The following is a 23351-nucleotide window of genomic DNA, read 5'->3' as shown; positions in this document are numbered from 1 at the left end:
GATCAAATTTTGTTGGGGAAAGCAGTAAAGAAGAAAGAACTTACAGAGGGCTCCAGATATTGGTTATGAGTAACATATAACCTGGGAACAAGAAACCTCAGCAAACTGCGGGAGGCCTCTGGGGAGGCAAACTTCTCCGTGCCTCACGTTCTGGTGCAGGGTGACCCGGCTCTGTTACCATAAACACTGTGCTCAAGGACGTAAAACCCCTCTGAAGCACTATCACCTAGCCAGATTTGTAGGCTCCTTGTAAGGCCCGCATCCCACCAGCTGCACATAGATAATAGGCTAAAGATAATGACATGTTCTTGCTTTGTGAAACTCCCAAACCACCACTGTTATCAATCTTTAGAATGACACACCAATTTCGGCTCACTGATTCAGTTCCAGCTCACTGATTCACCCCACCATCATGTCACCCTCTCCCTGCCATCAGTCCACCCCTACCCTATAGATTATAACCAATAAATAGTGTGAGAGATCAGAGCTCAGGGTCTTCACTGCCTCCACTACAAGTGATGGCCCTCTTGTCTCACTTTCATTCTTAATCTGTCTTTTTTCTCATTCCTTTGTCACCACCGAACACGGGGTACCCATGGGTGATATGGGGGCTGGTTCCCTACAAAATTTCAACATGAGATTTGGAGGGGGCAGATATCCAAACCATCACATTCTGTTTCTACAAAGTATATTCAAAATATCTCTAAGCCAAAACCTAGGTTGGTTCTCTCAACACTAATAACAGTATAGCTAATGCCTATTCAGTACCTACATGTGCCAGATACCCTTCTTGGCAATTTATATATATTAAGTCATTTAACTCAAACTAACTCCATCTGTATTATTTCAACCAAATTCCGGTGCTTGCTTGAACGTCAAGAATATGGTCTTTAAGCAAAAGGGTTCCTTATCCTAGGCCCTGCCCTTCCTTTAAAAGACCTCAGTCTACCCCTTCTCCAGCCATGCCCTTCCTATTTTCATAGTGCCTAAAGAACCAAGAGAATAAGCCCACAGAAGCCCACACTTCTAGACGCAATCCTAGCACCTGAGACCTGAGACTCTCTACCTACACATCACAGAGCCTGTTTCCCAGACCTGAGCAGGCCTGTTCCCTTGGAGCTGATAGTTGCTCAATGGACGTACTGAAATGGATATGAATAAATAAATTAATTGATTGATTAGCACACAAATGTTAGTGCATGAGTTTTTAAGAATCTCTTGTGATTTTGTGATTGCCAAGAGAATTTTTTTTTTTTTTTTGGCCTCCTGATTTCTTATCTTTTTGGGGGAAAAATGAGGCTGACAGTTAAATTCCAGTAAGGCAAGGTGTCCTGCAAATTACAATAAAAAAGGTAGCACTCAATGGAAACAGTTTGTGATAGTGGCATTTTGTCTGAGGATTTTAAATTCTTTAAAAAAAAGCTGATTAAAAAAATGTTGAATTCTTAAATACTTGAATCTTTACAGAGAAGGGATCCGCTTCCAATAACTTTCATTACACTTTTCAAAAAATATTCCCAGCAATTTCAGTTAGCAGACAGAATAATTAACTGAATCTCTAAATACCTTTCTGTTCTTTGGCCTCGTGTGGTAGATGCAATATTTCATCTCTTAGTCATTTCAGCCAGGGTCCTTCCTGATTGTTTTATGACTTAATTACAATGATTACGTCATGTTTATACACTGTGCCTGCCCAGCACAGTGCAAGCTTTTATGTCATACCCTGAGCACGAGAAGAACCAATGGGTATGCTTGTTGGATACAAAATCAATTAATGGGCTGCAACTATGAAGCAGGAAGCTTTTCCAAGAAAACATATAACATCATTAGTTGAGGAGGCTGTATCTCATACAGCAATACTAGGTGTCTGCTTTTCAACCAAGAGATTTCAAACAGACCAAATAGATCTTTTAGTCTTCATTTAAGGAAAGCTCAGGGTGCAGAAGCCAGCATCCCTTGTTTTTTCTCATCACTATCGTAAGCAGTAGCAATCTAGTAGGGGGAAAAAGGCCAGGAGAGTATTATGAAACTAGCTGCACTCAAATATAAAAAATGGATTTGTTTTTTTCCTTCTTGGATTTGCTTCAAACCTCGGAGGCAACCAGCTAACTTATATATGCCCCAGCTTAGACCCAGATTCAAGACTTCCCTGTCCTAAGTTGCTGGAAAGACTATCACAGCACATTTTAGAGCAGGGCTTCTCAACTGGGAGAGATTCTACATGCCCAGAGGACATGAGATCACGTCTGGAAACACCTTTGCTGGTCATAACTCCAGGTTGGCAGAGAGGGTCATAGTGGTATCTAGTTAACAGCCCACAATGCACAAGACAGCCCCACATAGCAAAGAATTATCTGTCTCAAAATGCCACTTGTGCCAAAGTTGAGAAACGCTGTTTTAGAAGGACAAAGGCATGGTTAAAACAACGCTGAATGCTGCTAGTGTTGAGACGTAAATGATTTCCCCGTCAGGTTTCCTACCCACACACCCCAAGAAACACGTAGATTGTTTATGGAGTCAGGCTGGCACCACACAAATTGAAATTGTGGGTGGCACAGAATCAAATATAATTCTGCGTTGCCATAGAACCTCTCCCTAGGGAGATCAAAATGCTTTTCAGAGAGAGTTATTCCATTGGAAGAGGGAACAGAGAGTCGCGGGGATCCATATTTCACAGATGAGAAGACAGGAGGCCAGGAGAGGGTATCATTTGCTCAAGGTTATTCCATGAATCACATTCCTCGCTCAGAAAACAAAGACAGGCCAGACACAGGAGAGAATTCTGAAAGAATGTAACAGGACAGAAAATGATCTTGGCTGTATGCCATTTTGGTGGCACAAATCTTTTCTACATCCTGAGCTCCTGGTGTCAAGAAAAGCAAAGTCTCCTGTACCAGGAAGCTTGTAGGTTTCTCCCCTGAAGCTCCAGCCCCAGAGGAATCTCCCATCTCCTCCCTTCTAGCCATCAAGCACCCTCACCTGACAAACCCAATTCCCAGGACTATTCTGCAGATGTTTACACTGTCAGCTGATTTAATGGACTGCAGAAATGAGTTGGTCTGTTCATTAAAATAGTCATCGTAATGAAAAAGATGGACGACATCTGCCCTTATTCTCTGTCAGTCTGTCACAAATCTGTAGCTCCTTCTGATCAATCACTGTGGTATGCATTATGTAGACACCAAAGATGAGATGTCAGCCTATGTATCTAATTGTTCTTGTGAGCCTTATGGGAAGATGACGGGTGGGCCCTGCTGCTTCCTTTTATAGCCAGCATTAATTGGCACCTTTGTTATCTAGCCATGGAGATGCTGATTGGAATGGTTTTAAGGCTCCAGTAATGCTTTTAATGGGAAACATGATTCAGGAAGATTCTTACTAAATGGAACAGTGCAGGGAAATCTCAGAAACTCTATGATCCCAGTCATTTTTGATCAAGAATGTTCACGGACACCAGGTCTTGTATATTTGTTCAATATTTAAAGAGGAATACAAAAAAGCCTGGAGATGAACATTTTCTATTTCACCTAGGAAACAGAGGGACCCTATAGAAAGAGGGAAAGCATATTCCCAGATAACCAGGGCATACAAAGTGAAAGGGTCATTTTCTCCCACTGATTCCTGGGATACTTTGGGTAACATGCATTTGTACAATTTTAGGGGCAGGATCTTGATACAAGAATGGACTTTAACATCAGATACCCTACTGGGTCATTAATCTTTCTTAAGATACCTCCAGTAACAAAATTTATGTTTCTGCTTTAATATTTTCAAGGAAGAGGCATTCACTGCCTTCCAGGATTCCATTTAGATGGGAGTCTTTTAAAAGGATAAAAGACGCCAACCCTGAAATATCTCAGTGCATTCAGCATAGCACAAACAGTATTACTAAGAATTTTCTGTCTATAAATACGAACTCCCTTGTTCAACTTACTTAAAGCAAAAACAATTTTAAAGCTGACTCCAAGTCCCTATAATCAATTTTTTGTCTTATTTGCAAATATACACAGCAAACGAATTAACTTATTTTCATCCTGGAGGACAAGGAATTTTTAACCTACTCTGTGCTAAAAGAAAAGATTTTCCCTACCCTCAAATTAGGTTCTGTCCTGTCCTATACACAAGAAAGCTGTGAATGCAGGGGCAGTGCAAAGCCTACTACCAAGATAAAACTCAATACTGAAAATCCCAAACTTCCACTTGGTTCCATATTCAATATAAGCCATGTAAGATTACTGGAGATAAATGTCTACATAAAGTCGCTGCAATAAATAAAATGAGGTAAATGCCAAATGAGTCCACCTATGATATTTGAAATAGAAGTTTATTTTCTCATGCAAGATAAGCTATAATTATTGTATGAGACAGCTGGAGGTTCTCTTGTGTTCCACTTGAATGGGACTTCAGACATGAATAGAGCTGGCTCTCTACATTCTAGATTTACTCCAAAAGATGGATAACAAGAAGCTACCATATTGCCCCTAGGTTTTCTCTCCTTGTTTATTTGAAAAAGTGCAAGCAATCCATTAAGGTTAAAGAGGTAACATTAAGCAATGTAGCTTCGATGGTTGCACAGTAGATTACTCTGGCCTGAGCTTAATCGAGGGACTTGTTTAAAAGAGCTTTTCAATTTTAATTAAAATGAAATGGGCCCTGAAAGAAAATGCATCTCCTCCAGCGAGGATTGTATTCAGCTTGTTCTCTGTAATTTTGCCATCACACTGTTGGTTGTTGCTTTTTCCACAGCTCTTAAATGGTGTCTAAATTGACCGGCTCTGTTTCCAAGGAAACGGACAGGACAATGCTAATAGAAGCTACTTAGGACACACTGTGAAAAGCTTAGAAATAAAATTGTTTGACATGAAAGGCACCGTGTCAGCAGCCAGGCAACTCTGTTAAAGGCTGCACTAAGCAGAAGACAGGTACGTGTCTCCCCTCCTCTTTTCCCTCAAAATCTCTTCTAGAAAATGGATTCTGTCCTAGGAGTGTGGACAGCTTTTCCTCTCACAATCACTTTATCTTTCTAACTCAAAGTAGAGAAAAATCTTTATGTTCTGGTGTCAAAGTACCCAGAATAGACTTCAATTTATACCCATGGAAAGGAGCTGCTTTTTTTTCCTTTATAGCAACAAAGTCCTTTCGTCTCATGAATAAATTGCAAATATTCTTCTGAATTTTCTAAGATTGTTAATTAAAATCCACTTGATTTAAGCTGCTTCTCCCATTTTGCACTCACAAACCATAAATTATGGAGGAGGTCAAAGAATGAATGGCAATTTGACACGAAGAGGTTGATTTATTGCTTCAGAAGGAGTTTTATACCAGATGTGGCAGGAGTCATAAATTAAATGCTGAATGTTATGTATTATTATGCTTTCAGGAATATAAATGTGTCTAAAATGCTACGCAGGTGGAATGGTAAAAATATGAATCTACTCTCCTGACAATTTTAAAAGGCCCTTTAAAGCTGTCAAAAAGAAAATAAGCTGAAAAACAATCTAGGTAGACCCCTTACATGCCTTTTACAGCCTGCCCCTGGTTTATAAAAGCAACCCCCTCCTGTCATGTCCTGGACATTGGCCTGTGGTGGCTTGGATGGAACAGAGCTAAAGAATTATTTTACCTGGGGAAAAAAAAAGAGAAAGTGAGAAAGAAAAAAAGAAGATCCAGAGAGATCTGTGCTTCCGTGACATTATGACATGCCTCCAGATAATAATTTCTCATCTGACCCTCGACAGATGACCAAAATTTTACTTATCAACAATCATTTAAAAGCCAGTGGCTATAATTACTGAATTTTAAAAAACATAAAAACAGGAAAAGCTTCAAGTACATGAAAGCTTAGAGCTGGAAATAATAGCAGTAGAAAAATTCATGAGTGGGGCAGAAGCTGTGAACGGAAGTACTCAGTCTGAGGTGGAAATCCACTCTGATCTTGCAGGTAAGTGGCAGAACTTAAAAGCAATGGCCGACAGACAGCTAAAGACCAGGGTTACAGTTCTTCTGGGCACCACTGTGGAAGAGGTGGCTTGTCTGACTCCAGCATCCCTTTGCCCACTGCTCTCTCCCCACCTCCTCATTATCCACCCTTCCAAGACCCAGATAAACAGTTTCCATTTGTTGAGGACTTCAAGAGAGATATTCTACTCAGGCCTGCTTCTGCCAGGTTTGAAAATCATCTCCCTGTCTAACATGCACCCCAGCCCCATGGGGAGTGGACAGGCAACCACATCCTTGACATCCATGTGGAACATCAGCCCCACTGGCAGGGGCTCCACATGGTGCCTGTGCACCATGCCCATCTAATGTTGACCTGGTCCCTGGTGAGAAAAGCCCCCTGACATGGTTTGGCTCTGTGTCCCCATTCAAATATCCCCTTGAATTGTAATAATCCCCACATGTCAAGGGCAGGACCAGGTGGAGATAACTGAATCATGGGGCTGTCTCCTCCATGCTGTTCTTGTGATGTGAGTGAGTTCTCATGAGGTCTGATCATTTGATAAAGGGCTTTTCCCCTATTCGCTCTGCACTACTCTCTTCTGTCACCATGTAGAGAAGAATGTGTTTGCTTCCCCTTCCACCACGATTCTAAGTTTCCTGAGGTCTCTCCAGCCATGTGGAACTGTGGGTCTATTAAGCCTCTTTCCTTTATAAATTACCCAGTCTCCAGTAATACACCCCCTGAGCAAAACAAGTAACAAACATGGCCATTTTCCCCAGTCATCTCAGGGATCTCTGCCATGGCTCCTCACTAGATGCACCTGCTACCTCTACCCTGCTGGAGAATGGCCTCATGAAAGACATGGGCCAGTTGCACCGTGCAAGAGGAACAAAGCCACAGAGATCGAGAGTGCATGTGCTAAGGAACACTCTGAAGGAAAATAAGGATCTCCCAGGCATTTGGTGCTTTCAGGATGGATGCCAGAGTTGACAAATTAAAATACAGGACACCCAGGTGAATTTAAATTTCAGATAAATGTTGAATAATTGGTTAGTATAACTATGTTCCATGCAATGCTATGGACATATTTATACTATTCTTGAAAAGTTTAAAAGACAGTGTCATTTTCTGAATACAAATTTAACCAGGTGTGCTGTATTTTATCTAGCAACTCTAGGTCTGAGGTGATGCCATTTAACTTAAGATGATCACTACATCATATCAGCAAGAGTTGGCAGTATCTTGATAAAGAACACCTCCGTTTCACAGCCACCATGCAGCCATCACTCTTGCATCAAGCTTCTGCTCCAAAGGAAAGTATATTTCTAGTCATTCCACCACCAAATCAACAGGATCATAGATCAGGTATAGTATGGGAAAACTGAATCAGGAAATTAAGATATTGCTCAAAAAGTCTTGGGGAAAAAGAAGCTACTTATACCACAAGCTTTCCAGAGAGCCATCAAGCTTTTCTCTTTTTGAGCAGCGTTCTAATAAATGACCAGGCACAAAAGGCAAATGCTAGGTAGAACCAGGAAACGCAATAGCAGCCCCTCAACCTGTGTCCCCAGCATCATTTCTCACTAGCTCCAATGAAGGTCATTATGACAGACGTTGGTCAGTGCTGACTTTCTTTAGGATCCTAACAATAAAAGAAGGGGAGACACGCTATTCCTTACACATACACCATCTTGTCAACATCCAAAAAGAACTGCATGTTCAAAAAGAAATTCTTAAAAGGATACCTGCCAAAACGACTTCAGAAAAATCTCTTTTTCATTTTCCTATAAGAAAAAGGTAAGCTTCCCTTTGAAAGACCCTTCTCCATTCCTCAAAATATTTAACATAGAATTTCTACGTGATCTAACAAGTCCGCCCTCAGTTATAGATTCAAAAAAACTGAAAACAGGGACTCGAACAGATTTGTATGCCAGTGTTCACGGAAGCATTATTACCAACAGCCCGATATTGGCAACAACCCAGATGTTTATCAATAGTTGAATAAACAAAATGTGATACATCCATCGACTGATTTATTGTTTAGCCCTAAAAAGGAATAAAATTCTGATACACGCTACAACAGGAATAACCTTAAAAATACCACACTAAGTGAAAGAAGCCAGGCACAAAGGGATAAGTATCATATGACTCCATTTATTCAAGGTATCTAGGATCAGCAAATTCTTAGAGACAGAAAGTAGAATAGCAGTCACTAAAGATTGGGAGAAGGGTATGAGAGGGTCATTGCTTAAGAGTACAGAGTATCTGGAATGATTTTTTTAAAGTTTTGGAAATTAATAATGGTGATGGTTGCAAAAAATTTTTTTAAATAAACCATTCTTGCTTTGGGAACAGAAAAGTGCTTGTGGCCTCCTCAGCATCCTAAAACCCTTCCTCCTTCCCATGACAGATGTCATACGCAAGGACTCTGGCCACATCTGACCATTGTCATAGCAATGTGGCCTCTGTCTGTAAACACAGAACAAGATTATTTAATGCAATGAGAAGAGAAACACACAGGCCTGCCTTTCCCACTGCCAGGACCAAATGAAGAAGCTGAAGGACAGGTCCACAGGCCTGCATGGCTCTTGTTCTAGAACCTGAGAACACAGAGGAGCAAAGAGTGTGATCTGTCCTGTCCGTGCCTAGGTGTACCCTTGTCACAGACTCTCCCTCTCTTAGCTGTGCTATGCTCCATGCTCCATGGTGGCACTACAGTGAGGCTTCTATAACTGTCTTTGCCACTCACTTGTGAGCCTGCTTTCTCTTAAAATACTTGCAAAAGAAGCATGATATTGCTGTCATTCTTTCTTTTAGAATCACCATTTCCACATTTCTCTTGGTGTCCATATTGATTTCCCTAGGAGAATATAATTGAACCTTCAAATATCAAAGGAAGAAGCTCCTGATACTGCAAGATCCAACTTTAAAGTGAAAATGATGATTTCATAATAGCCAGTGATGAATTCACTTCTACAGCACCAACAAGATACTGAGATACTGAAAAAAATTTTTATTGTTTCCCTTCCTAGAAATGTGTGTTTCTCCACTGTTTTCAGCTCTTTGGAACAAAAGAATCGTTCTTATACCTTTTCTCAGCAAGTTTAATAATCATATAACTATAGCTTCCTCCCAAATAAGAACTGATAAGTAATTGCATTGAATATTCACATATAAAACAGTTTGAAAGCAATATTAGTGCAAATATTCACTGAATATGCACTGTAAGTATTCGCTCCCCTGCTGTTCTGCTCCAAACCAATGGTCAGGATGAGTTGGATAAATTCATTCACATTAAGGTATAAATGAATGCAAAATGTAACAAGTGATCTCTTTCATGGGGCATTTGTAATTTAAATTATCATACCAAAGAATGAATCATGAGTAGGGACTTTTGCAATAGTAGGCATTAAATAAATGAATATTTTAAAACTGTTTATATATAGACTATTCCACCACAAAGGGCCAAAAGCATAGGGGAAAAAGTAATATTCAAGCAGTTTCACAAGCAGGTACAACTAGCTTCTGCTCACTTCAGCTTTGTACACACAAAACTTCCCCTTAATGTAATAAGAAACCCTAAGACTAGCTTCCTCATTCATTCTTTGTTCTCATCTCTTGCACCTATATGAGAACTTTCAGATCCAAACAGCCATAACCTTCACTCTTACTTCCAAGTTCAGTTCATTGTTTGCTGAATTTTAATGTGTAACTCCTTCAAATTTCAGAATGAAAAACAAATACATCCATCCTCATGATTTCGTAGTTAAATCGTATGTTATGCTTATTGCCACCATCGCAACCTTTGCAAGTCATGACAGTCTCCAGACTGCTTAGAATTTGGAAAAAGTGACTTCTTTGGATGCTAAATTATGCATAGCTTTAAATCTTAAGCGATAGAAAACTTGTTAAAAGAATTCTGGTTAAAAATGGTGAGCACACACATTTAACTGCTTTTCCTGCCAAATTATACTAAAACAACAGTGAAGATATTTAAGAATGAAAAGGAAAAGGAGGAGGAGAGAAGGAGATGAAGAAAAGGAGAAGAGGAGGAGAGGAAGAAGAGGAGGAAGAGAAGTGGAGAGAAGAAAAGAGAAAAAAAATTTTGGACAAAGTAAAGTCTATCAGTTGTAGCTCACTTATTAGACCCAAGGAAATCTGAGTTGTGTCACTATGTGTGGTTGTGCATGTTGCATGCTTCATAACATCAGGACACCATTTACATACACATTCACAAAGAGTTCACCCGCAGTGGTGCAATAAAAAGTAGTCACGACTTCATGTGGAGCCCTAAAGACCAATTCTAAGCTGGCAGTAGGAAGAGCTGAGAATTAACCTGATCTCAACACAGAAATAAAAGAATTCCTAAAAGAATAAATAATTGGTATCATCAGGCAACTCAGTAAGTAGAGATAAAGATGAGCTAAAACTAGAAAGATGGTTAAGAGTCTATTTCACAACTCAACTCCCTCTCTACTAGAAAGCTGTAGGTTTATTCTACAGGAAAAGTAGAGCACAGGGTTTGGAGGACACCAAACACAGCTAAGATTAGGGATAAAGACTTAAAGAGACTGAGTGAATGTGTATACACTGAATATTGAGACTCCCTTACTTGTTCTCCACTCCATCCCCCAGAATTCTGGCAGTCAGGTCTATGCTTCTAAGCAAGAGATGAGGAGAACATTCTTTGGAACTTCTAACTATTCCAAAAGGGAAATGTTTTAAAAACCACTTAAATATAATAGCATAAAGTATCCAAAATATCGTCCGGGTAGATAACTCTACTGTGAATACCATGAATCACAAGATCCACTATGTACACGCAGCAACCATCAACTTGTTACAGCAGTACTGCCATTAATGGCAGGGGATACATTCCAAGACCCCCAGTGGATGCCTGAAATTACAGATGGTACCAAATCCCATATCTACTATGTTTTTTCTATACACACATACTATAATGATGTTTAATTTATAAATTAGACACAAAAAGACATTAATAACAATAATAAAACAAAACAGTAACTATATACTGTAATGTGGACTCTTTCAAAATATCTAATTGTTCTGTACTTACCCTTCTTCTTCTTGTGATCTATGGATCGGATGACTGAGACTCATGGGTGGTAACATATACAGTGTGCATACTTCTCGCAAAGGCAAATGCCATGTCCCTGGCAAAACAGAAGAGGATAGTACAAGGTTTCTTCATGCCATTCAGAATGGTGTGCAATTTAAAACTTCTGAATTGTTTATTTCCAAAATTTTCCAATACTTTCAGACTGTAATTGACCTTGGGAAACAAACTTCAGAAAATAAAACCATGGATAAGGAGGAACTACTCTATTTTCTTATTCCTAAATATAAGCAAATAGTAATGATCCTCAGCTATTTCAGGAAAGCATCTGAGAAAAAAAACAGAGACGAACATCTGCAAATGAGAAAACAATGAAGAAGACAGAAATTCTGCCTGGGGAGGTAAGCCTTTGGAAGTTCCTGTCTAATAAAAGTGCCTTTGCTTATCTTGGGGATTTGGATCACTCCAGAGAGTTAAATAATGTGGTATGTATTAGGGGCTTTGGATCATGTGCTCTACCTCCAGAGGAGCTGGGGACTGTATGGGCAGCCAACTATGTGTACGTGATTGAGCCCAACACAACTCTGGACATTAAGGCTTAGTTGAGCTTGCTTGGTTGTCAGTACCATATGTGTATCATTCCACACTGTTGCCGGGAAGAGTTGACACTGCCCATGACTTCAGTGGGCGAGGACAACCGGAAGCTCCATGTTTGGAACTTTCCTGAACTATGGCCATTTGTCCCTTCTTTTGGATGACTGTGATCTGTATCATTTCACTGTAATAAACCATAACTGTGAGTAGAACAGCATCTATGAATTTTATGAGTCCTCCTAGCAAATTATTGATGTTTAAGATGGTCTTGTGGAGCTCAAATTTGATGTTAGCACCAGAAATGAGGGAAGTCTTGTGGACAGTTCCCTAGCCTCTAGACAGGAAGAATAAATTTTCCAAAAAAAAGAAAAATCATTATTAATTCCTCAGAGAGATAAAAGGGATATTCAGATAACATAAAATACACTCTTTGATATTAAAATAACATAAAATAGAACATTTCTATTAAGATATTAAGTTGTGGAAATTTCCCAGAAAGTCAAATAGACAAAAACTAAAAATAGACAAAAGCAAAATAAAAAAGTAAATGATTTAACATCTAAATAATACGAGTACTACAAAAAAATGACAGAGAAAATCATGATCAAAAAAATGATTAAAGAAAATTTCTCACAACTGGAAGACACACATTTTCAGATCAAAAGAATCAACCAAATAGTTGAAGAAGTTCTGAGAAAGGGATGAAAATAATAATTATATTACTGTGAAATTTCAGAACCTTGGAGAAGAACAAGAGAAGCTACTAACTTTCAGAGAGGAAAAAATAGGTTGTATTTAAAGAATTTAGTAATCATTTGTTTTAAGAAGTCAAAGGATTAATGCCTTTAAATTTCTGAAGGAAACAAGCTTCTGTTGGCCAATAGCAGTTTAAGCATTAAATACATAATGGCAGCAATTGATTAAAATACAATTCAATATTTTAAAAGTCATTAGTTCATCATACTACTCAAATAAAAGAGAAAAAATATTATTTGACAATATAAGGTTTCCAAGGCACCACTCATTACTCTGAAAACTACTAATTTAAATGGAAAAGATTGTCTTGCTCTTGTAGTTTGAACTGTAAACCCCTCTTGAATGAGAAAGTCTTTCAGTCAGAAGATTTTGTATATATAAATAGAAATGATGTAATTAGAAAATCACCACCTTACCACCCCTGTAATGTGCTTACTGATTTAGACAATTATAGTCAATTGATTTTAAAACCACTAGATGAAAAATTGATGGAGATCTTTGCAAAGAAGAGAGCAAACTCTCACTACTCGAATCACTGCTCAATTTTAGGATAACTAAAAGTAAGAGGCTCCTACCACCAGTGAAACAGTCTTGGGAAAACAATTGAACCTGAATCTGACTAAGGCTTTAAATGTAACCTCTGGTCTATGAGAAATATAGAAACAAGTTAAACCACAAAGAGGCAATCGGCCACATCCAGATCATGGATTTGCTCTGTGCCAAACCCAAGTAACATTCTGGTTATTTCAATAAGCCAATGGCATGGGGAGAAAAGATAGGAATATGGGGAAAGAGGAGGTTTGGGGGATTAAAACAGACTTCAGAAACATAACGAAGTAGAAATTGTTTGGATCTTGACTCAAATAAAGCAACTGCAAAAGATACTTATAGACAGTCAGAGAAAATTGAATTTTGACTTGTTTTTGGATGACGAAAAGGAACTATAATTTTGTTAGATGTGACAATGGCATTGTGCTTTATGTAAGACAATGCCCTTTATGTTCTTTTGAAGATTCTTTCTGAATCAGTTGGCAATGAAATGAGATGATAGCTTAATTTCATTTTCAAATATTTCAGCAAAATAAGCAACAGGTAGGTGGATGAAAGGGTAGATGAAACAAATAGTCAAAATGTTGATAGTTATTGAAGCTGGGGATGAGTGCATGAAATTTCTGTGAATTTTGCTTTTTTATATGTTCAGAAATATAAAAAATAAAATGTTTGCTGAAATTCTGAAAGGAAATAGCTTCCAATTGAGAATTCTAAACTTGGTCGAATCTTTATACAAAAAGATTTATACAAAAAGTACAAAAATAGAATAAAGACATTTTCAGCATGTAAGATATCAAACCATTTATCTTTTATGTAGTGTTCTGTCTTCTTCAGGAAGCTACTGGAGGATATACTCAATCAAAATGAAGGAATATATAAAAAAGAGGAAGACCTTGGATCTATGAATACATGACAGAGGCAGAGGCAAAAATGGAGATGTGAAGTGAGATCTCAAGATGGGACGAAAAATAGAAATTAATCCAAATAAGAACACGCCACGGGCTCTAGGAGATACTTTTCTTCAGAAGAGAAAATGTGCAAATACCAGATATGAAAAAACATATCTAACAGAGACTTACGCACTGGCGTGGGAGATTTGGGGATTGCTAAATGCAAACAGAATCAAACGAGTGCATTTTTTAAAAGATAATCAAAACCTATGGGGACAAAAATGTTTAAAAGGATAGCAAAATAATCAAGGTATATTACAAGGCTCTGCCATGAACAGTTTTATATAGCTATATAATACGAATACAGAATATTGATTTCTTTAAAATTAGGATAAAAACCATATGTACAAACGAAGATGGGGAGGGGCACATGGATGAGGTGGAACTTACTGGCATGGGAATACATGAAAGTTAAATCCTCATCTGCCAGAATGCTATCAATAGGTAATATTTAGAGCTAAAACTCAAGAAGTAACAATAATATCATGTTAAACAGAATCATAGAAATAAACACAAAATACGCTTTCTTCTAGGAAGGTAGAAAAAGGTTGCAGGAGGGTATCATGGATATGACAGTTTTACTAAGAAGCATTGTAGAAATATTTGGCTCTTTTCACTGTATGTGTGTGTGTAACTGTGGTAAAAAAAAAAACTGAAATTTTAAGAAATTATTTAAAAAGAATATAAATTTGTTTCTTAGTGATATGGAGTTAGTACCAAAAGAATCAACTTAAAGAGTTGAAGTAATTATCTCTGGAGAATAAGAAATATATGCAAGTTTAGCTTTGACAAAAATAAAAATTAAATAATAAAAATTCTGAGTCTCTTTGGGGACACCTTGGTCTGACCCAGTAAAAATGGATCTGGTCAGCAGGGAAAGAGTTTTATCTTCTTTCAATGTAACACACAGGCTAATTATTCCTACAACCAAAGTAATGTTTTCCCCTTCAGGGAGAGCCTTGTTATTTCAATTAGACATATATTCACTAACAGGCCTGTAAATATTTCTAATTAGCCTGGTTTCTTTCCATTTTATGAGACTGCTTTCAAAATAGCACCCACACTCTATAGAAATGGAAAGAGAATCTTTGAAGATTGTAATTTCCCTCTCAGGGAAGGAAGAAGGACAACACATCACATGTCCAAAAAGAGTACTTATTAGGTTCAAGCCATTTATAGTACATGTTATTTGGCACAACGTACTTGTCAAACTTGGATAAAAGGCTTAAAGTGAGTAGCAGTTTCAACCAATTAATTTCAGGTCCTCCAGCAAACCTGACAGAAGGGTGTAGGCAAATCATGAGGAGAGAAATAACATGGTGCCCACCACCATGATTTTTCAGGCCCTGACCTTGGCTGGCCTTCCCTATTGAAGAAAATCCAAGGAAGCTCTACCAGGACCTGACAATGGTTCCAGAAATCAAGAATTCAAAAGTGCATCATTGCCTCAAAAGTTAGGCAAGGTTAACATTAGCTACGTTAGACCATAGAGAAAACATGCCTCATCCACAGATGCCTACAACATAAAAATTGCTCAGTTAGCAACTATCATCACCATCACAATTTCAGAACCCTGGGCTTAAAGAACAGTGTTGGGGAGGAGGGAACAAAGAGAATTATGACACCACAGGAGGTGAGTGGAGGTGAACTAAGTGAGGTACATGTCAAAGTAAAGATAAATAATAGATTGGACATGACACATTGATATTTACTTAAGATAAATAATAGTTTTGACACGACACGTTGTCATCACATGCTTTGGCTATGTGTCCCCACCCAGATCTCACCTTGTAGCTCCCATAATTCTCGCATGTTGTGGGAGGGACCTGATGAAAGATGATTGAATCATGGGGGTGGGTCTTTCCTGTGCTGTTCTCATGATAGTGAATGGGTCTCACGAAATCTGATGGTTTTTAAAACAGGAGTTTCTCTACACAAGCGCTCTCTTTGGCTGCTGCCATCCACTTGCTCCTCCTTGCCTTCCGCCATGATTGTGAGGCCTCCCTGGCCATGTAGAACTGTAAGTCTAATAAACCTCTTTGTTTTATAAATTGCCCAGTCTGGGGTAGGTCTTTATCAGCAATGTGAAAACGGACTAATACACATGTTATATTTGAAAAATAATAGCTGTATTTTGTTTTACCAAGTGCTATCTACACGCCAGGCGCTGTGCTTAAAAGTTTATATGTATTATGTTTAACAATTACAGCACGTCTAAAAGGATGGTATGATTACCCCAATGAGTTTCTTGAGACTTAGAGTGAGGCAGTAATTTCTGTAAGATCTCAGGAGGATAAGTGGTGAAGACTAGGTTACACCCTCTGTCTGGTTCCAAAGCCCTTCCTACCTTGCCATTCTGCCACTCTTCCACTTGTATAGGTATTACAAATAGGTTCTCCTGTGAACTTTTACAAATATCATTGTATTTTATGTATTGGAAAAACAGGAAAGAAATCTTGGCTTGGAGAGACTGAGCAATTAGCCCAAGGCGACCTGGCTAAAAAGGAGCAGAACAGTGACCTCACTCCAGATGGTGGGGTTCTAATTCCAGCACTCTTCTCAGCCCATAACACAACCTTGAAAGATAAGGCTCAATGCCTTCCTGTCATGCAGAAGTTCTAAAATGCATTCCCTTTTAGGTGTAAAGTAGAGTAACCATTTGTAATTTCTCATCCAAACACAGAAAGCATGAAAGGGGGTGCTATTAGTTATAATGCCCAGCAAGGAGTGTAAAGTGACTTTTCTGGGCAAGCTGTGAACACAGGCGTAAAAACAGTTTATATTGTTTCTTGACTTTTTATTGATAGCCATTCTAACTGGAGTTAGATGGTATCTCATTGTGGTTTTGATTTGCATTTCTCTAATGACCAGTGATGATGAGCTTTTTTTCATATGTTTTTTGGCCACATAAATGTCTTCTTTTGAGAAGTGACTGTTCATATCCTTTGCCCACTTTTTGATGGAAGACAGTGTGACGATTCCTCAAGGATCTAGAACCAGAAATACCACTTGACCCAGCAATCCCATTACTTGGTACATACCCAAAGGATTATAAATCATTCTACTATAAAAATGTGTTTAATGCAGCACGATTTACAATAGCAGAGACCTGGAACCAACCAAAATGCCCATCAACGATAGACTGAATAAAGAAATGTGTCACATATACACCATGGAATACTATGCAGCTATAAAGCAGAATGAATTCATGTCCTTTGCAGGGACATGGATGAAGCTAGAAACCATCATTCTCAGCAAACTAACACATGAACCAAAAATCCAAACACCACATGTTCTCACTCATAAGTGGGAGTTGAACAATGAGAACACATGGACACAGGGAGGGGAACATCACACACAGGGCCTGTTGGGTGGGGGTAAGGGGAGGGAGAGCATTAGGGGAAACACCTAATGTAGAAGATGGGTTAATAGATGCAGCAAAACACCATGGCACATGCATACCTATGTAACAAACCTGCACATTCTCCACATGTATCCCAAAACTTAACATTTATTAATAATAACAAAAAATAATAATAACTTATATTAGACGCAATTTAACTGTTTTATTTGACATCAGATGTTGAAAACCTTTTTGAAGAGCCATCTATGCCTCATGCTCCATTTGCCTCTAAATGTGAGAAGTTCACTCTTTCCTAGAATAGTGATCAGCAAACGACAGCTTACGGTCTAAATTCTGCTCACTTGCTGACTGGTTGGTCGTTTGTTGTTGTTTAAACAGAGTCTCACTCTGTTACCCAGCCTGGAGAGTTTGCAGTGGTCCAATCTCTGCTCACGGCAGTGTCAACTTCTCAGGCTCAAGCAATCCTCTCACCTCAGCTTCCCACGTGGCTGGGACTACAGGCGTGCACCACCACACCCAGCTAATTTTATTTGGATTTTTTGTACAGATGGAGTTCTGCCCTGTCACCCAGGCTGGTCTCGAACACCTGGGCTTGAGCAATTCTTCAGCCTCAGCCTCCCAAAGTGCTGGAATTCCAGGCATGAGCCACCACACCTGGTGTGCTGACTGTTTTTGTAAATAAAGTTTTATTGGAACCGGTTGTGCCCATCTGCTTGCACATTGTCTGTGGCTGCTTCTGTGCTATAACAACATAGCTGAGTAGTTCAGGCAGAGCCCATGTGGACCACAAAGCCTAAATAATTTCCTGTCTCTCTTTTTGCAGAGTTTGCCTACCTTTGATTGTGAAACTGAAATCGAACTCCTCAGCAAAGTATCTGAGGCCCTCCACGATCTTGCTGTGCTTCTGATTCAGACTTTCAGCTTCATCTCTCCATAAACACTCATTTTGAACATTTTTCTCATTCCCAGCACCTGCCAACATTTTAAACAGTTCTTTGCACCCCCTTCTCCCTATACGTAGAGTGCTCAGATTCCCACCCACTCCTTTTGACAAGCTCTCTTCAAGGCTCCGGTGAGGTAAGTGTCAAGAAGATTGAGTACTTAGAAAGATGTCTGACACAAAAGAAACACTCAGTTAAATACCATTTAAATACTACTATTTTACTGCTGTTCCTCTTATTGTTATGTCACATGCAATATAAACAAGCTAGTCCCCCACTTTTTCCATTTTTCATGTTGTCATCCATGAAACACAAAGATCAATTTGATATTGCCTCATACGGAATTATGTTAGTAAACATTAACACTAACAGGACCCATAAAGTGCTGAACACATGAAGTTTAAATATTAAAAGATTTGGCTGTGCAAGAAATTCCCTCATTGTTCACCCAACCGAAACCCTGACTACCCACATAAAAGAAGAGAAAACGAGAAGCTGAAACCAGTCTGAAAAGATCAGTTTGGGATCATGTCTGATGCTGGTATTGACAGTCTGAAATGGAACACAGCTGGGCGCAATAGTAGCATAAAGGTGGTACCTGAAATACCAGAGTAACCTTTATAAACTGTTGCAGGATCTTCATTGTTTATTGAATCTCTAGATTTATGAATGATTTTTTTACCATCTTGTTTTACACCAATGCCAACTTTTCCTTCTATATTTGTACCATTGAACAGAATATTACTCACAGAGCTTACTGATAGCAGGGGAAGAGAATACATGTTAAAAATACACCATGTCCACCAAATGGATCTTTAATTTTAGGCTGCCGTTCCTTTCACTGAGTTCGTCTCAGGGTTTCCTGCAGTGTGAATAATCACAGAGTGCCTGGACTGCTTTTTTCTTACAGATGCATGAACTGGCACTGGAAGTATTCATCAGAAGGGGAAAGAGCTCCCCAAGGGCTCACTGAGTAAAGAGCTATTAAACCTGCACAGGAAGTCATGTGGCACAAACGTTTATGCCAAACTTCTCTTGGGCTCCAAACACCAAATGTGTAACTTTGTAATGGATGACACAAAGACCTAATTATAAATAGATAATTGTTCAAAACGAGAATCAAAATTTCGTGCCGAGCTTGGTTGTTCAATCGCAAATCCTGTCCTGCTGATAATATGTGTTTTGGAGTTGATAGGGAAGGAAACACCTTCTTACTCCCCAAATTCCAGAATGCTGGAAAAAAATGTATTAAAGAAATAAACTTTATGAGATATTATCAAACTGAAAATGAGGAAAATGAAATTCCCTAGTGCCAGAAGGAAAGAAGGAATATCAAGACAAAATACAAATGGAAAACGAATGCACAGATGCCTGTCTGGAGCATCAAATGAGGTATAGGGCAGAACAGCCTGAGTCGGGGCTCTAATGTCCCTGCCAGGAGGAACTGGCTGCCAAGATCACAAATTCCACTGGAATGAAAGTACCAGTAATAATAATATCTGTGAAACAGGATCCAGAAAAACAGTCCCTAACAGCCGCATCAGGCAGGGAAGCTTGCTTGCTGCATATATACTTACTATTATTATTTCTGCTTTACAAATGAAGGAATTAAACTCTTTCCTAAAAGATTAACTGTGTAACACAGCTCAGGAACTGAGAAGGCACTGGGTCTTCATCAAAGAAGCAAATAAAGAATTTATTTCAAGAAATAAGAGAAGTCTCTTCAACGAACAGAGATAGGACTGCTAAGGCAAAACAGAGCAAACAGCCTAGGAAGGAAAGGCAACACTAATAGAAGTGATAATAATAGCTAGTACCAGCCTTACTGGGAACCAATTTCTACATTAGATGTTTCAATGCATTATCAGATCACCCTTTTAAAAACGCTGTGAAGTTGTATTAGTATTTAAAAGTTTGACAAATCAGAATACAGAGGCTTAGAGACTTTAAATGGTTACGAGTTTCTAAGGTTAAGAAGCGGTGGAGTCAGGATTAGAATGCAGGTGAGTATGGTCACAGAGCTTGAGCATGCACCTATCGTGCAATACTGCCACAAACAGTAACGAACTCTCATGGCACCAGAGAATCATCAAGGGGCATTCATATGTTGCAGGCTTAAGAAGAAAGAGAGATGTGTCAGAATATATAATGTGCTTGTCTTCACTAGTTTTCAAGTCAGGCTGATTAACCATCCTATTTGTTAAATGCACTGATTGGTGTACCCACAGTCAAGCCTACTTGGGCTGTTTCAAAACACCTCTGCTATTTGAGAGGGCCAAAACTCTAGGGATAGCTTTCACTTATGACAATTTCAATCTCACGGTCACTGGATGTGGTATTATTGTCTTTTTACAGCTAACAATACAGAGATTCCGATAAATTGGGTAATTGATTCAAAGTTACAAAGTTGGCTTATATATAAACTCAGGTCTTTCATAAGATGTATGTATTCTGGGTTAGCAAGCACCCACCCAGAGGTATATGGCCACCAGGAGGGGTGCAAACAACCAACCCTTACTTTGCCTAACTTCAAAATACCACTGAATTATACCCTCTAGGCAGGAAAATTTCAAAAATACAACATGAACTTATCACTATCTGTTTAAAAACTGAGTTCTTTTTGTTATCCTGACATGGTGAACTGGTTGTTGACCAAAGTAACACAAAGCCAAATTAAAACCAAAAACAGTTAAATTAAATGTGTGGAGATCACACCAGCAAACCAGGCTTTCTGACTCAGGCCCAGCATTCTCCCACCCAGATCACACACCCTTGAGCTGTAACATCTATTGTTCTTGGCATTCAGATACAGAGATAAGCAGATAGTCTCATTGGTTTAATTGTACTGGTTTCATCTTGTATTTTCCAGTTAAATGTATTTCAAGAAGCAAAGCCCCTAGGATTACATAAATCTCACCTGGAAGAGTAAGGTCATCTTACTGATGAATAGTTATGATTTCTCCCCCTTTTTTTATAATGTGGCTGATAGTCTTTCGCAAAAGCCACAGTCTGAATCACATTTATAAAAATACCACTGAATTATACCCTCTAGGCAGGAAAATTGGTTTAGTGATTCATGATCTCAGTATCTCTTTTCAGTATCCTGTTAATTCTATAATTCCATAATGTTTTCTTTTCCTTGCATTAGAAGAAGATAAGCAAAGAAAGAAGCAGAGAAAGAAAACACATACCATACACATACATGAGTGAATCGAACAAAAGAAATGTCACAAAACTGGGTTCCATCCCATTAAAGAGACTGTCCAGAACAACAGCAGAGCCCATGAAGAAGCTTCAAAGCTGCTCCAGCATGGGCAAAGGGAAAAACTGCTGTTGAGCCTCATGGGATTTTATCTCTAGAGCAGATGCACAAGCAGCCAAAGAGTGGCGGAACAATGTAAGTGACTCCTGATATGCAGAAAACATAAGACCATCTTTCCATTTCTGAGTGATAAGCTTTATATCTATAGTCCAGACCTCCCTCTCTCACACATGTGCGCAAACACGTGCCACGCACACAAGCAAACGCAAATGGAATGTTGCATCATCAACTTCCAGAGTCATCTGGTGACTATTTTGTTGATGGCCTTTTACAATATTTAAAATCATGGAGAACTCAGTTTGGAATATCCCACCATTATTATTATTTTTTTTTTTTTGAGATAGAGTTTCGCTGTTGTTACCCAGGCTGGAGTGCAATGGCACGATCTCGGCTCACTGCAACCTCCGCCTTCTGGGTTCAAGCAATTCTCCTGCCTCAGCCTCCCGAGTAGCTGGGACTACAGGCACGCGCCACCATGCCCAGCTAATTTTTGTATTTTTAGTAGAGACAGGGTTTCACCTTGTTGACCAGGATGGTCTCGATCTCTTGACCTCGTGATCCACCCTCCTCGGCCTCCCAAAGTGCTGGGAAGGCGTGAGCCACCCTGGAAAAGGAACTTGGAAGGTAACAACACAAACCCTATCATTCCTTTGGTGCTCTGGGTTTACTCCATCCCCCAAATCAATTTGCTCTAGTCAAAAACTGAAGTGACGATTTGTGATGAGTGGCCACGTGAGATAGAGAGGAACTGTGAGCCTCTCCTAATCAACAACTAAAAGTGGGTACACAAGGGAAAAGAATCCACTACAGAAATACTGGGGGCTTTTCTCAAATTGTATTCCACCAATAGGGCTTTTACAGTTCTAAGTTAATGGACCCACCACAACTGACCCCTTCTACAATTCATTCATATTTATTCTGAATCCCATGTCTATTAGCCATATATAAAATCTCTTCACAGCAGGACTACTCTGGAACCCTGGAAGGTCTCAAGCAATTATCAGTCTGGTGTCATTCACTCATTAATTTATTCAGCAAGTATTTCTTGACCATGTGCTTTATTCCAGGAACTCTAGAATGCACTGGAAATACAAAAAACCATAAATATTATGTTTTAGGGACACACACAACTAACCAATCAGAATTCCATATGGTTCAATATTTTAAAATTAGACATTATCCTACTTTGAAGAGATTGAAATTTGCATTTTTCAGGAATATTCTTAACATCTAATGAAATTGAAGCAAGTGATATGTATAAAGACTAAATTAGAAACATAATCTCAAAAACAATGTTAACTGTTTCCTCCTTCTTGGTAGAGTCTGTTCTGTTTAAAATATAAGCCTCAAGTTTTATGTTTTGGGGTATATGGCAAGCCACAAAAATTATTTCTTATCTTCTTTGAATAAAATCATCCCGTAAAAATTAGCAAACGTCCCTTTCTTCCCAAAATGTTTGCTAACATGAAAGGAACACAGACTTTATATGTTTTTTTTCTATTGTTTTTCATATTATTTCACAGCTTGAACGATGGGTCATGATTTTAACTATGCCTAGTATAGAAAAATGCTAAGAAAAACAGAGAGGAGATGCCTGTTCTCTACCCCTGGCCTCCCTTCCCCTTTCTTATGGAATCAACTGTCCCATCTTAACGTGACCACCTTAGAAGGTGGTCCTCGACACCAATCCTGTGTCCATTTTATTATCTATTAATCACAACGGTTAATATGAGTGGATACATTCTAGCTGGAAGTGAAGAAATATTACCCCACCCAAATAAACCACCAAATACCCTAATCCATGAGCACTGAAACACTCTTAAGTGAAAATCTCCAGCGGGTTGAGGTCTTTCC

General features: G+C 38.9%; 1 protein-coding gene and 1 long non-coding RNA gene across 14 annotated transcripts in view; one reads left to right on the top strand and one right to left on the bottom strand.

Annotated features, from left to right (window-relative positions):
- The window catches only part of LOC128931694 (uncharacterized), an 818901-nt gene that overhangs the window by 689819 nt on the left and 105731 nt on the right, over positions 1-23351 (bottom strand). For 12 of the 13 annotated variants that reach the window (XM_078368202.1, XM_078368204.1, XM_078368205.1 and 9 more), the window contains one exon: positions 11019-11115. In XM_078368202.1, the coding sequence (XP_078224328.1) occupies positions 11019-11115 (97 nt within the window). Of the gene's footprint in view, positions 1-11018; positions 11116-15073; positions 16990-23351 lie in introns of those variants that run through there. The other variant, XR_013533632.1, reaches the window with a different exon arrangement.
- Positions 15574-21782, top strand: LOC118152738 (uncharacterized). Its single transcript, XR_004741503.3, has 3 exons — positions 15574-15890; positions 18058-18311; positions 21324-21782. It is a non-coding gene; the product is annotated as an uncharacterized LOC118152738 (long non-coding RNA).

The sequence above is a fragment of the Callithrix jacchus genome, chromosome 4 (genome assembly GCF_049354715.1).
Source record: "Callithrix jacchus isolate 240 chromosome 4, calJac240_pri, whole genome shotgun sequence".
Classification (NCBI taxonomy): Eukaryota; Metazoa; Chordata; class Mammalia; order Primates; family Cebidae; genus Callithrix; species Callithrix jacchus.
This window is presented reverse-complemented; position numbering and strand designations above follow the sequence as displayed.